The 15548-nt window shown below is 43.5% G+C and overlaps 1 protein-coding gene across 2 annotated transcripts in view; it reads left to right on the forward strand.

Annotated features, from left to right (window-relative positions):
* The window catches only part of Clcn1 (chloride voltage-gated channel 1), a 33073-nt gene that overhangs the window by 2908 nt on the left and 14617 nt on the right, over positions 1–15548 (forward strand). For both annotated transcript variants that reach the window (XM_090332426.1, XM_090332427.1), the window contains exons 3-12: positions 262–393; positions 946–1074; positions 1283–1416; positions 2457–2534; positions 3531–3609; positions 9212–9337; positions 9676–9760; positions 9995–10096; positions 10421–10505; positions 10645–10794. In XM_090332426.1, coding sequence (XP_090188552.1) covers positions 262–393; positions 946–1074; positions 1283–1416; positions 2457–2534; positions 3531–3609; positions 9212–9337; positions 9676–9760; positions 9995–10096; positions 10421–10505; positions 10645–10794 — 1100 coding nt within the window. The remainder of the gene's footprint in view (positions 1–261; positions 394–945; positions 1075–1282; positions 1417–2456; positions 2535–3530; positions 3610–9211; positions 9338–9675; positions 9761–9994; positions 10097–10420; positions 10506–10644; positions 10795–15548) is intronic.

The raw sequence follows: 15548 nt of genomic DNA on the forward strand, positions 1-15548 counted from the left end.
ACACACGCCCTATAGGTATGGAGGAAAAGGTACCTCTCCATCTTACATTTCATTCCCTTTATCTTTGGCAACCTCAAGAAACAAAAGATTCAGAAGGGACTTCATAGGGTAATAGGGTTTGGGGTCTTCTGAAAAGGCATAGGCAGCAAGGAACAGATAAAGAGAAGTCCTAGGCCCAGTTCCTCCCCTCTACTCAGCCACACTCCCAGAATAGTGACTGGTGAGCTGCTTCTCTCCTTGTTCACCCTTCCCTCTTCCTAGGTTGTATTCACCGCCTGGAACAAGTGGTGAGAAGGAAGTTGGGGGAAGACTGGATCTTTCTGGTGCTCCTGGGTCTACTGATGGCTCTGGTCAGCTGGTGCATGGACTATGTCAGTGCCAAGAGCCTTCAGGGTAGGTCCTCCCTGGACCGCTACCTTTTCCACACAGAGGCTCTTCCTGGAGTTTCCATGTGTTTCCATCGGGATGTGTTTGGGCAGGGGATGCTGGGAGGAGGGAATCAGGTGGGATTCTGCCACAGGACAAGATCAAGCCCACTGATACCTGAGTGCCAGATGCAGCACTGCAATCACTTGCTTCCACCCAAGCTATGGGGGCTCCTCCTTTGAAGTTGCCCACTTATTCCAGTTTCCATGGGCTTCTTTCCAGCTTCAGAGCTGAAGGCCTAGGCAAGCCTGGTGGGGCACACCTTAGCCTCTATCAGGGCTCCAGCCTCCTATTCACTGTGACCTGCAGGCAGCTACCGGATACCTTTGTCAGAGAATGTAATGGGCACTTTGCTTCCTGCAGCTCAGACTTCCCACATGTACTATGGAGTCCTGATCCTGGGAATATGGACAGGCAGGATGTCCAGGGAATGAGGGGGCGGCCAGTATGTTGTCTGCCTCTGTGTGTGGGAGTCGTCCTCCTCCACTGCTTCGCTGATCCAGGTGCATGTTCCTGCAGCCTACAAGTGGACCTACGCCCAGATGCAGCCCAGCCTCCCGCTGCAATACCTGGCCTGGGTCAGCTTCCCGCTTGTCCTCATCCTCTTCAGTGCCCTCTTCTGCCACCTCATCTCTCCCCAGGCTGTTGGTGAGAACTTGCTAGGAGACGCCACACAATCGGTTCCCCTCTGACTCCTGTCCTCCAGTCCTGGGTGCCTTAACCATGGTTCTCCCCTCCATCGCCTCTTTGATCCTTCCCAAGCCCATTTCCATTTTCATCCCCCATATTTCCATTTTCATCTTTCATGTAACCTTTCACGTGAAACTGTACGCAATCCTTTTGAAACCATGTTCAGGCTCTGGAATCCCTGAAATGAAGACAATCCTTCGAGGGGTTGTTCTGAAAGAATATCTCACACTCAAGGCCTTCGTGGCCAAGGTGGTAGCCCTGACTGCAGGGCTGGGCAGTGGCATCCCCGTGGGGAAAGAGGTGGGTGTGAGTGTGGATTACTGAAGCATGAACAGAGGGAGGGAGAAAGGGAGGGAGGGAGGGAGGGAGAAAGGGAGGGAGGGAAGGAGGGAGGAAGGGATGAGAATGAATGAGCTCAATCTAGAGGGCGCTCTGGGAGCAAAAGTAGATCAGTAGACCAAGAAGTAGTAGGGAGGAGAAATCTTGGAAAATTCCTCTTCCCGGGGTGGAAGCTGGGGAACCTTAGGATATATCAGCCTGGACATGGTTCATCTTTGGGGCTGGCAAACTCTGTGCTGTTGTCTTATACCACTGTGGGATGTTGGTCACCAGTATCCTTGGTCACCAGCCCTGAATACCCCATCTGTGACAGCCAGAATGCCTCCAGACATTGCCAGATGTGCCTTTGGGGGGATGGAGGGAGGAGGGACATGGAATCTCCTGTGGCTGGGAACCTCTGCCTTAGCACAAGTCCTGACCCATTCCCTGTTCTCATAGGAGAAAACATTTCAAAGCTGTATTTCATTCCAAGTAACATTTCAGGTCTCCTACACAGCCCCCCTTTCTGTGCCCTTCTGCCCAGTGCTGACAGCACTCCAGCCAATAGCCAGAGGCATCTTTTAAAAGTGGAGTAGGTCCTATCTGATCTCTGGTCCAGAGCTTTATAATAGTTTTGCATGCTACTTATTCTGCACTAACCCCTCTTGTCTGTCCTGCCTCCCATCCCTCAGCCACTCCCAAACTTTCCCTTAGTCAGACTTCTGCATTTTCTATCTCCTCTGCCCAGAGCACTTTTCTTCCTGACACTCAGGTCCCTCAATCTCACATCACTGTAACTGCCAGAGGCTGCCCTATCCATTGCTCTCTCTTCACTCTCCCTCATTTGCCCTGTAGCCCTGGGCATTGTTTGAAAAGGTAAGGCATTGAGCTTTTCATCCCTCCTCTCTAGTATGAAGCCCCTAAATCACTGTCGGGAGTAGAAAATTCTAGATCTGTGAAGCTGTAGTCTCCCTTCCAGGCAGTTCTCTCACCTTGAGCCATGCTTTCCCACTGTCTTCCAGGGCCCTTTCGTCCACATCGCCAGCATCTGTGCTGCTGTCCTCAGCAAGTTCATGTCCATGTTCTGTGGGGTCTACGAGGTAAGGCTGAGACAGTGCGGTACCACAGGGGCTGTGGGCCAAGGACAGCAAGCCTCATGTACACAGGGACCTGGGGGTGACTGCCTGCTCCTGCTCCAGGCTGGCTGTGGTGCTGAAGGGGCGTCTACTAACCCACGCTCCTGTTCTCCATGCCCTGCCCACTGACCCAGCCGCACAGTGCCTCTGTCCAGGCTATGCCTTGCCTCCTTGTGCCCTGCCCTTCCTGCCCTGTGCCTCTCTGTTCACCTCCACATTCCTTCCCGAACAACCTCTGAACTACCCTTCACAACACCCTGGCCAACACCTACCCCCATCCTCCCCTCCCACGCTGCTACCCCCTGTCTGGCATGCTTCTCTGTTGCAGACCATGCCTGGGCAGCTTGACCTCCTGGTGCCAGCCTGTGCGGTGGGCGTGGGATGCTGCTTTGCAGCCCCTATCGGAGGCAAGTTTCACTTCCTCCCTACCTGGGTTGCCTGAGCTGGATGTGGAGGGGAGGTTGGTTTAGCGTGGAGGGGACCATACTTACCCAAGGCGCTGGTGGACGGGCATTCAGGAGTGACCTTAGATCACAGCCCCTGGTCCGCAGGGACCTGGATTGTTCTGCCAAAAGGCTGTGTGTTCTCCTGAGACCAGTTGTTACTCTTCTGTGTGAAGTCCTCACCTGCCTCCTTTGCTATGGCCACTTCTTACCATGAATACGCACCTCTGGTCTCATCACTACTGATTTACCTTCCCTGTCCAGCATCTATTTGTTTCACTTTTATTTCCTTCTCTGTTGTTGGCCTTGAGCCGTGAGGTCACTTCCTGTGTGCTAAAGTTCACTGTTTTTTTTTCCTGGCCTGGGTGTTAGAGGAGCAATCAAACCACAGTGATTTCCTATGACCGAAGAAGCCTCTCACTCTACTTCCTCTCCCTTCCCTGCTTGTTCTCCTCCCCTTTCTCTCTCACCTGCCCTTCTCCTTCCACCTGTCCCTCTGTCTGTCTCTCCCCAGTAGCAGCCATATTATTACACTGACATCCTGACGGTGGGCTGTGCTGTGGGGGTCGGCTGCTGTTTCGGAACACCGCTAGGAGGCAAGTGTCCCCTCCTACAATGGTCCACTTGCTTGGCCTTGCTTGCTTGTTTTTGTCAACCTCACAAAGTGCTAGAATTAACCAGCTTCTTATTACAACCAGAGCAGCTAAGTTTTAATGAACGTTTACTCTGTGCCTGGCCATGGTCTTTGCGTTCTGCATCGATTCATATCTCACGCTGTGAGTGAGCGAACAGATAGAGGAGAGATCACAATTTCTGTTGTTTACTTGGGCTGCAGATCCCAGGATTAGAATCAAGACAGTCTTCATGTTTCCCATTCTTAAATTAAAACCTATTTGAATTATTGATGCTTTTGCCCTGCACGTATTGTATCTTATTAATATGACTCTATGTACTTCCTTCTCCAGGGGCAACTTAACATCTTGTTGTGATTTATTAGTGGACAAATAGTTTGGGTGGACCTTATTCATTCAGATTAGTGGTGAGCTTTCATGTGAGTAATCTTCAAGGGAGTTTGGTTTTTATTATCTTTAAGTAGTTGTACACAGGAGTTACCATTCAACAATGCAGTTTATGAATACAATGCATCTTGACACTATCATCCCTTTCAACATTCTCATTCATCCCTCTCTATCCACCCCTTCCCTCACTCCTCTTAGTTTTGAAGGATATTTGATCCTCAACTGCAAATTGCTTCTTGAGAGCAATTTACAGGTTATGTTCAGCTCTATCTATCCACATAAGGAAAATAGTGATCTTTCTGATTATTACTGTTGCTGTTGTTATTGTGGTTGTTGTTGTTTTGCCAGTCCTGGGGTTTGAACTTAGGACCTGAGCACTGTTCCTGAGCTTCTTTGTGCTCAAGGCAAGCACTCTACCACTGGAGCCACACACAGCGCCACTTCCACCTTTTTCTGAGTAATTTATTCAAGATAAGAAGCTTATTTACTTTTCTGCCTATGCTGCCTTTGAACCAGGACCCTCACATCTAAACCTCCTGAGTAGCTAGAATTATAGGCATGAACCACCAGCACCCAGCTCAGATTTTTTTTTATCATGTCTAACTAACAAATAGACAGACAGTTATATGTGTTGATTCATTAAAATCAGTGGTGGCTAGATTACCAGGGCAAAGATTGCATAGATTATTCATCAGATTCACTGGTAATATAAAGAATACTAAGTTGATCATTGAAAAACACAATTTCAGGAAAGGCATGTACTTTTTGAATGTCCAGCTACTAGAGGTTTCTTTTCAGTTATGAGCATGTAATCAGTCTGGTCACAGAGGAGACTTCTAGATAGCTAACATTGCTTGGCTCAGGAGAGATGTATGGGTAAGAGTTCAAAACTAATGGAAATGCTAATGGAAATACATTGTGCTAACACTGCCCAGGCATTCAGTGTAAGGAGCAAATGCATCCACTGGCATAAGGTTTGTACCTCAGTTATCCATTGTAGTCATTAAAGTCATTAGTCTCTATCCATGGAGGAGAGGATGTCTGAATTTCTACGTATGGTAGTGATCACATTTACCTTTATATATACTTTAGACTTCCAAATTATCGATCTGAAAAATTCTAAGAAATTGTTGGGTCAGATTCTTTTAAAGTGAAGAAAGTGTGTTATTTCTTCCCCAAAGTAGAACTTCTGACATAGACAAGGACCAAGAGGTCATGTATAGAATTTGGGAAAGGCAAAGCCCTTCAGAAAGCTACAGATAAAACATCACTCTTGCCAAGTGCTGGTGGCTCACACATATCATCACAGCTACTCAGGACACTGAGAGCTAAGGATCACAGTTCAAAACCAACCTGAGCAGAAAAGTCTCTGAAACTCTTATCTCCCGTTAATCAGCAAAAGCCTGAAAGTAGAGCTTTAGCCCAAGTGGCAGAACACCAACCTTGAGAGAAAAATCTCTAGGACAGTGCCAGTTCAAGCACCACTACCAGTACATACACACTCCCTCATACACACACACACACACACACACACACACACACACACACACACACACTCCTCTTGACACAATTGTTAAGCACTTAGAAGTTAAAGTGACATACTCAGACTGTTTAAAATGAAGTGGCAAATGATAAATATTTCTGCAAGTGGTATTACTGAATTTTTACAGATATATAACAATTCTGAAAGAAAAGTTAAGACCATTAACTATAGGCAGCCCCCTGAAATGTTAACTGTCTCTTTGCCAGGGTACTTTGCCAAGTACTCTCAGGATGCTTCACAGGTTAAAAAAAAAATCTGAGCTGGGTGCTGGTGGTTCATGCCTGTAATTCTAGCTATTCTGGAGGTTTAGATCTGAGGGTCCAGGTTCAAAGGCAGCATAGGCAGAAAAGTAAATAAGCTTCTTATCTTGAGACACAGAACCACTCTGCCAGAGATATGTCTGTATGGCATCACAGGTAGTGCTGGAGAGCCCTCCAGGCCACCTGCCGGAGCCCATAAGGCTTAAAAAAAGAAACCCTCTCTGACATGTGGTATAGTTTCTAAGTAGAAGTTTCTGAGGAAGACAGGCAAGGTATTCTAGACAGAAGAAGTGAGCTGAAGAGCTGTCATTATAGCAAGTATGTGCTACTACGAAAGACTGTGTGAAAGGTGCAGCCAAGTCCAGACAGATCAGTCGTGAAGGTCTTCATGGGCCATGTGTAAGTTTTTCTCTTGAGGCTAGATCCAAATATATTTCAGACAGCCCAGTTCTTCGTGGTGTTAATTGACTTAATAGACTAAAAAAAAAACTCGAAAGGTCAAACCATTAGAAAATGTTTCATTGAACAGATAGTTAAAAACTTTGAAGACTGGAAAAGTTATCAGAACATCTGACCTACTGAGATGCATTGTGAATATCCAAAACATGGTTGTAGATGTTTCCACTGAGCAACTCATGTAGAGCTGCCTCATGAGACTTGTATGGGACTTTGGGAAATGCCATTGTGGGTGAACTGAAACCACGGAAAGATTTTGAACAAGGAAGTGACAGAGCTAGCTTTGTGTGCCCATCCGATCCCTTCAGCTCATGTGGGCAGGGTAGAACTGGTCTGTGGATTAGCAGGATTAATCAAAGATTAACTTGAAGACTATTGTCCTAGACGTGAGGCTAAATGATGAGAGACTGACCTGGGCATAGGAAGAAGAGATAGAAAAGAGGATGATGAATGGAAGTGCTAAGGCAGTAACACCAGCATGACCCAGTGATTGATTTTATGTGAGAGTAGGAGGGATACTGGGAAAGAAAGGATTGCGACTGCCACCCAAATTGCCAACAAAGGCAACTGGGCAGATAGTAGTGTTGGGTAACTATAGTGGGAAATACAGGAAGAGAAACATCTAGGAAGAGTTGCTAATTTTCACGTGGATTATGTTTAAAGTTCCTGTGGCATAGCCATGTGATATCAAGTAGGCCTCTGACTGATGAGTCTGAAACCCAGGAAGTGGGCTGAAAGATATAAAGGTTTGAGAATCAGTAGCATGTAGGCTTAATGACTCCAAGAAGCATAAATGAAGTTAAAAGACAAAGTATGTTTATGAACAGTGAGAGTAGAAGATTTAGGACCATACCCTGGGTTGGACAGAGTCACCAGAACAGGCAGAGAAAACAGAATCTCGAGTTGGAGAGGAGAGCCACGTTCCAAAGGCCATTTGCGTTTTTAAAGAGTTTGTTTCAGCAGCACATTACATGTTTGGCTCAGACTAATATTAAAATTAGCTCTCATTCCTGAGCATACAGCGACAGACAGCTAAGGAAAGTGTTCCACATCTGTTTCGTGGGAAAGAAAACCTAGGATTTCAAACAATAAATAAATAAATGAAAAGTCATAGAATATTCATAAGTTGGATAGTTTCTCCCAGGCAAGTCAAAGCTGCCTTTCCTTCTGTTGCTGGCAAAGAAAAGGGGCTGGAGACCTGCTCCAGTGTTCTGTCATGGCAGCGAGGTGTTTGTCTTCCATGGTGGTGAGATTTGAAGAGCGGGATAGGAGGGGTGGCTTTCGGAGCTCTACCTCAGGTTTCCTCTCACTTGGCTGCATTTCTTCTCTTGTTCTGTACATCCCTAGAACAGGCATTGAGGAGCGTCAACTCTCCCAGCCACTGCCTATGGTGCTGGTTTTCAGGAAAGTCCTAGTTTTCTGGGGGCTCAGAAGTCTCTGTAAATAAATAACAAGATCTGAAAGGGGCGAGTGCTTAGTCATCTAAAAATCTGAGGGAATGCAGGTGGAAGGTTTCTACCTGAAGAGGGAGTTTGACGATTGATTTCTAGAGAAGGTGACATGAGAGTTGACCAGAAGTTCCCTGCCCACACTCAACAGTGGCTTCATGATGGAGAGCCATCAAACCACCAACCCACTGTGGGACTCGGGTGATCTGGTGACCATCCCCTCTGCAAGAGAAGCAGAGGCCCTGGAGAATTTGAAAGGTGATTTTTTAGCATAGGACAGACGAAGAAAATTCCTAGCCTGCGAGATGCTGCCTGAAGGGGAAAAAAAGGCAAGTGGCCAGTCCTGGGCAAGGAAACTTCTCTTCACTGTGGAGAAAGAGGAGGGGACTTCTTGCCTTGTTAACATTCTTTTCCTTCACGTTGATCTCATGTCCATTCATAGTATATGATAATTTCCCCTGATTATCCTTCATGGTACTTGATAAAGATGAGGCTTAGCCAGGTTTCCTGTAATTGTATCATCAATTTTTACTTTGCATCTACACAAAGCCCAACCAATCCTATTCATGATACATGAAAGAATTTTTTTTCTCTGCATGTCTTGGATGCTAGTTTTTATGGCCCTATTGGCATTCCTTACTTTGTCCTTGCCATCTCTTGTGCTTGTTCTATACATCACCTCTTAACTTTCTGCATGTCTCCTCTGAAATAATACTGAGAAAAATACAATTTGGCTAGAGCCTGAACTCAGGACCTTGGTGTTGTCCTTTAGCTCTTTTGCTCAAGGCTGGTACTCTGTTACTTGAACCATAATCCCTCTTCTAGTTCTGTGCTGGTTAATTGGAGATAAATGTCTCATAGACTTTCTAGCCTTGGCTGGCTTTGAACTGTGAACCTCAGATCTTACCCTCCTGAGTTGCTAGGATTTAGGTATGAACCACTGGCTTTTTTTTTTTTTAATGAAATCCTTTGCATTCTTTTCTTTGAATAAAAAGAGAGTTTTGTGTTAAGCTCCCTCTTATTTTTATTTATTATAAGATTGCCCCAGGGAATGGAGGAGATGGGCAACTGAAAGGGAGTATCAATGAGTCTGCAGGATCAGCTGAGCAGCTGCTCTAGAGGCTTTCTACCTTTAACTGTTTAGCAGAAATTCCAATTGCCTGTGAATCTCTGTGGGTGTCACCATTATGAATCCCATCCAGAACTATATTCTAAGGAGAAGAGAGATCATAGCCACTTAATCCTGTGCATGTACTTTACCCCCTCCTCTCTGACCCTCATCCTTGATCTGAAAAACAAGCAAGCAAAAAAAACCAAAACAAAAACCTCCTAAGCAAAACAGCACAGGAAGGTATGTGGAACACCAAAACCTTTTATTTTTCCACCATTGCCTCCCCTACCTTCAAGTGTCAGCCACAGTGCCCAGGTCCCAGTGGTAGTCGGCTCCTGATTCTGCTTTCCTGCCCTTCCAGGGGTGCTGTTTAGCATCGAGGTCACCTCTACCTACTTTGCTGTTCGGAACTACTGGAGAGGATTCTTTGCAGCCACGTTCAGTGCCTTTGTGTTCCGTGTGCTGGCTGTGTGGAACAAGGATGCTGGTAACAGGGAGGCCCCACGTGGAGCTGGTGTGAAATAGAGGTGCTGGTGAAGGGGCAGGACGTGGGGTGGGGGAGATTCTCAGGGGTTGCTTTAGAAAACAAATAGGTGGTGTTGTTTTGGAAGTGATGTGAGTTCCAAAGATAGAAGACAAGGATCAAGGTCATGGGATAGGAAAAACATGATGGAGTCATTTTAGTGCATAGGAAGCAAGATTTAAGAGGCAAGAGAAATTGGCATTTGAGAAAGGAATATGAGAATCCTTGAAAGTGGTAACTTCTGATTCCTGTCTGGCTTCCTGTGAAGTTCCCAGTCTAATTCTTGCCTATCTGCCCTACAGTCACCATCACAGCTCTGTTTAGAACCAACTTCCGAATGGATTTCCCCTTCGACCTGAAAGAACTCCCTGCCTTTGCTGTCATAGGGTGAGTGGGGTCATTTGCTGAGGGCAGGGAGCTGGGAGTGGCCCCAGGCAACTGACTTGGAAGTGGGCCTAAGCTTCAAGGAAGTTGGGGTTCACCTGGGTAAATCATCAACTGTGTGGAAGCTAGGGAGATAGAAAAGGCGGAGGCTGGTATTTTCTATCGCTGCAGTGGTTGGGTCTGAGGGTTCATGGTCTTGTGTGGAAAGAGTTCCCGATTTATAACTTGCACCCTCAGGATTTGCTGTGGATTCCTGGGAGCTGTATTCGTGTATCTTCATCGCCAAGTCATGCTTGGTGTCCGAAAACACAAGGCCCTCAGCCAGTTTCTGGCTAAGCAGTGAGTCACTGCCCTTCCCTTGCCCTGCCCCCCTTGCTTTCTGGTTTCTCCCAGAGTTCCTCCCTTTTTATCTTTGTACTAGACATTAAATGCCTTTAGAAGGCTATGATAAAACTGTGGGAAGCTGTGGTACTGTAGGTGGGAGAGTAAACAACACGAGCTCCTCCCCACCCTCCAACAAACTCTCCCCCCAAGATTATTCTTTTGTGAAGAAAATTCTCTTTGTTAAAAAGAACTGAGATTGCCACAGCTTGCTGATGTCTGGTGGTGTCCGGGGTGAATGTGCAAGGTTGGAAAAAAGGCTTAACTCTGTTTCTTTTGCAGCCGCCTGTTGTATCCTGGGATTGTTACCTTTGTCATTGCCTCCTTTACCTTTCCTCCCGGAATGGGTCAATTCATGGCAGGAGAGGTCAGCTGTAGGGGAGACTGAGGGTGGAGGTTGGGTCACGCCCAGCCCCTGAACACCAGGCAAAAAACACCGAATCATGAGCCTGAGAAATCGTATATCCTTGAAGAACCTGTGTGCCCTCTGCTTCTTTCTGTCACAGCTGATGCCCCGAGAAGCCATCAGTACCTTGTTTGACAACAATACCTGGGTAAAGCAAGTAGGTGACCTCAAAAGCCTGGGCCAGTCGGCTGTGTGGATTCACCCCCAGGTCCACGTGGTTATCATCATCTTTCTCTTCTTCGTCATGAAGGTACTTCCTCCCCTTCAGACTGCCCAGATTTTGGTTTCTACTTAAGAATCCCAGATTTGGAAAGGACAGAGCTTGAGCTGGTCTTCATCCCATTTAAGGAGCAATCTGTTGGAAACCATAACCTCAACAAGTTGTGCCTCCATAGAAGTAAACCAAAAACTAGGCTAATTCCTCCATTCACAGCCGTGTAATGTTTGTCATAAAGATGATAACTCTACTAATAACTCCAGTCGTTATCTTAAGACATTTCTGCAGACATGTAAACAAAGACCAGACAGGGATTAGCAATGTAGAGAATGATGTAAAACTCCCAGATTAATTAACCAAATTCCTCCCACATATTAGATAATTAGGTACTTCAGTCTCCAAGTATCTAATTGTCATTTTCATATAGTCTCCCTCCCCCATTCTGTGAGTAATCTCTTTTTTATAATTTCAAAAATGATCAAATATTGAAATTAATTTTATCAGTGATAAACAGAACTTTTACAAACTTTTATTGTTCTCCAATTAATTTTGCCATAATCAAAATATTTTTTCCTCACTAAATAAGAAACAAAATGGATCCCATTTGCATCATTTTCTTTTTCTTATCTATCCACCAAAGCTCATGTGCTTCCTAATAAATGCCCTGCGTAAAGACATTTTTAAAATTTTTCATTCCTAGTTCTTAGACCTATTACAATTCTTTTCACCTTAGAAAATAAATCTTGTGATGATTTTCCTTTTACTAATAGTACATGTTGCCTAAATAATCCAACATTTTTTCAATATATACGTCCTCACTTAACTTTCTTGCCTTAAAATACCTGAATAACCTACTAATCTATTTACAAAACCATTTACAAACCTGCATGTGAGTCAATATGTTATATTTGTATCATTTATTACAGTACAGTGAGCTCCTCTGTTCATTTAGTCAATAAATGTTTTTTAAGCACTTACTATGTGCTAAATACATAGTCTTTAAATAATGATCTTTGGCTAATCTAGGCTTATAATTTAAAATGATTACTAAAAAGTTTCCTCCTTTGTTCTTCATTGTTCAGTTAATATTCTTTTCAATGACGGTATGACTAGTTAGCAGGTCCTTCCCACACCAGGTATTGACTCTAATTTTATGTTCTCCGGGTTTCTTGAAGCCCTATTTGTCTACGTTTTTTCCAGTCCACTTGAGGGGGGGGGCGGGTCCTTGGATTTATAACTTCCATATTTTATGCTCTCCATTTATTTATTTAATCCCTTTTATTTTTTTCTTCAAGATGTTTGATACTTTTGTCATACAGGAGTCATATCAGGGATTTGATTTCTGGGTTTTCATTGCAGTATCTGTCTCCTCTTAATTTATCAACTCTGACTTCCTATATTGAGTCTACAAACTTACTTGCACTAATCAAGTCCAAGTTTTGATGATATTTAAAAACTTCTCCAAGCTGGTCACTGGTGGCCCATGCCTGTAAATCCTAGCTACTCAGGAGGCTGACATCTGAGGACCATGGCTCAAAGCCAACCTGGGGCACAAAAATTCATGAGTCTCTTATAGCCAACTAACCACCAGAAAGCTGGAAGTAGTGCTGTGGCTCACAAAGTGGTAGAGCACTAGCCTTGAGTTGAAGAGCTCAAGGACAATGCTCAGGCCCAGAGCTCAAGCCCCATGACCGACAATAAATAAATAAAGCTTCCTGTCTAGTAATGATTACTTATGATTTTAGATATTCCTCCAGACTGAGCTAGATGGTAACTTTGGGATTGTGTATACTAGTAAAATGTCAAGATTTTTTAAATCTTTTTTTAAGAATAAAATACTATATATTTCTTACTAAGCTCCTCCCACCTCCCCTGACTCCCAGTTATGTATGTGAGTTCCACTAAACAGATTAAACCTCATTTTGAGAAATCTACCAGAACTTTGTGAAAGGACTTTAATTTCTCACTGAATATCCCTGGTAGTGTTTATATCAGAAGTGCATTAAAAAAAGAATACATACTTCCTGCACTATATTTTAAGCCTAGCAGTTTGCTGAACATCTGTAATAATCTCCCGTATTTATAAACATAAAAGCATCCATTGCTACAAACGCCTGCATTGCCTGGATGTCACTGCTCTCCAGCATCTACTGCCTACTAGCCAGACTCACAAACATACCCTAATATTATAATATTAGGGATGCAGAGCCACACTAAAGGATAAAGGTGTTCTATTCGCCAGTGGTATCAGGAAATAACAGAGACACATTGTTGAGATGTATTTTGGCTCAAAGTTCTGTATATCCAAGGCGAAGGAACCCTATCCAATGCTACCAGAATCTTGAAATAGGGCAGGGCCATTGTATGGTAAGAGAAAACACGTGTGTGTGTGTGTGTGTGTGTGTGTGTGTGTGTGTATTCTTTTCTTTCTTCCCTTCTTTCTTTTTATCCCTCTGTCTATTTATTCTGGTAGTACTTGAATTTAAACTCAGGGCCTTGTACTTGCTAGGCTCATGCTCTACCATCTCTAGCCCTTTTTCTCTCTTGGGAAGTCAGGAGGAGTCTGTCATGAAACTTCCTAACTGATTTCCAAAGGCTTCACTCTAAACACTGTAGTCAGATTAAGTTTCTACCCTCTTAATATTTCACCACGGAGATTAAATTTCAAAACATGAAGCCTTGGGAATACGTACGCCATATCCTAAACCATAGCAGTAGCGAAAATTATTTTTCTACAGTTGGATCTGAAGCCTAGGCATGTAAGGCTCACAATACAGGTTTTTCATAGCATTTGTGAAAGGAATTTCTTTAATCTAAAGACACAGCAAGCTATCATCATAAATTATAGGATTTACAATGAATATAATTCTAACTTCTCGGGTTTCCTTTTAATAAGTCTAATGTTATTACCTGGTATCATTAAGTTCTCAACATAGCCAATTCTTAGCATTTCTGTAGAATTCTTTTTCTTATAAAAAAAATAGTGAATTCTGTGATAATAGGTGTCTAATTTCCCAGTTTTCTAGAATTGGGTGTTTGAGTTATTTGCATTCCATGTCTTTCTTTATATGCTTAAAAGTTTGCTGTTCATGTGTCATTCCTTGTGCTGCCAGAGTTGATAACTTTGGGGCCTTGTGATCTTGATTCTATTCTCATACATATCTGGAGGATTATCTCCTTCATCCCCTGGAAGCAGGCCCGTCAGTAACCTATCATTCCTATTACTGGAGCTTTACCGCTAACTGACCCTACAGAGTGCCTTTTATCTTCCTCATACTTATTCTAGAACATGGTTTATGATAGTTCAAGAGCTTTTAAACTTTTAAACATCATAATCACTTAAGAAGCTTAAAGGACAGCGCCTACAATCCTGTCTCTGGGTAGTCTGTTGCAGTCTCCTCTCAGAACGGTCTGGTCGTTTTTACATTCTAAATAAGTTCCCTGCAGGAGCAAATATTAGCTCTGAGGAAATTCTTCTACTTTGCATCACTACTGTTTGACCAGCCTCTCGCTTATCGTTCCTTCCTTCCTTCTGATCTCTACAGAGCACTGCTAGAGCAGAGAACAGAAATAACAAAATACACTCTCTGCCTCAAGGAACTCAGTCTGTAACGTCTTCATTTGCTTTCATCTCTTCTAGATAGTCACATTCTGACCTAAGCAAGCATAGGTTTGGCTTCATCTCAGTGTGGAATGAGTCTTCATCATTGCCACATAGATGTAGTCTTGACTAAGAGGCCTTCCTCCCCTCCCCCGTCCCTTTCCTTCATATATGTATATATATATATATATATATATTTTTTTTTTTTTTTTGCCAGTTCTGGGACTTGAACTCAGGGTCTGGGCACTGTCTCTGAGCTTCTTTGCTCAAGGTTAGTACAAGGTTAGTACCCTATCATTTGAGCCACAGTGCCACTTCTGGCTTTTTCTGTTTATGTGGTAGTGAGGAATCAAACCCAGGGTTTCATGCATGTTAGGCAAGCACTCAACTATTAAGCCACATTCTCAGCTTTGCGAGAGGAATTCTTTCTAGAGGATTCATAAAATAAGTAGTTTGTTTCTCATTAGGCTACAATGAAATTGAAATGACTTAAAAATATACAAACTTTAAACTTTAGTTGTTATCATCTCACTCCTAATTAGTTTGAGATTTTTTTCTATTCCTTATTTTGGAGGCAATATGTAAATCTGCTGCTTAGTTTACAAATTATGTTTCATATTTTTATTACTTCTCTAGATGTGTTAAAGTTTAAGCATTGCTCCTTTTCTGTTCTGTTTCTTGATTCTTTTGTGTTCTTTATCTTAGAATGTATATACTGTTTTTGCTAAAAAAAAAAAAAAAAAAAAAAAAAGGACCCAATTACTAAAATACCCCTTATAAAGTTGACCCTGGAGACTGTTTCTGTTATATTGTCTGACTAATCAGTCTCTAATTTGCCATTTTAGTACAGCCAGCACAGACAGATCTCTTTTTTTTCTGGTAATGGGGATCAAATCCACTGCCTAAAAAATGCTAAAAATGTGCTCTGCCACAGAGCAATACACCCACAGTCTCCAGATCTAATTTTTGATCCTTGTTTAAGATACTTTGATGTCAAAATCAGATAACTCAGGCAGAGGTTCTCCTGTGAGGATTGCCTCAGATGAGGCTTGCTTGATATCAAATCTAAGTTAGTCACATAGTAAGTCCCTAGTACTTTGAGGTATCTGCCATTTAGAGCTGAAGCTCCTTCTCAAGAATATAACCTGACCTGGAAAAGGAATCCTGTAGCTCCAAGAGTCTCAGG

This window comes from Megascapheus bottae, chromosome 5 (assembly GCF_031878675.1).
Source record: "Megascapheus bottae isolate mThoBot1 chromosome 5, mThoBot2.hap1, whole genome shotgun sequence".
NCBI lineage: Eukaryota > Metazoa > Chordata > Mammalia > Rodentia > Geomyidae > Megascapheus > Megascapheus bottae.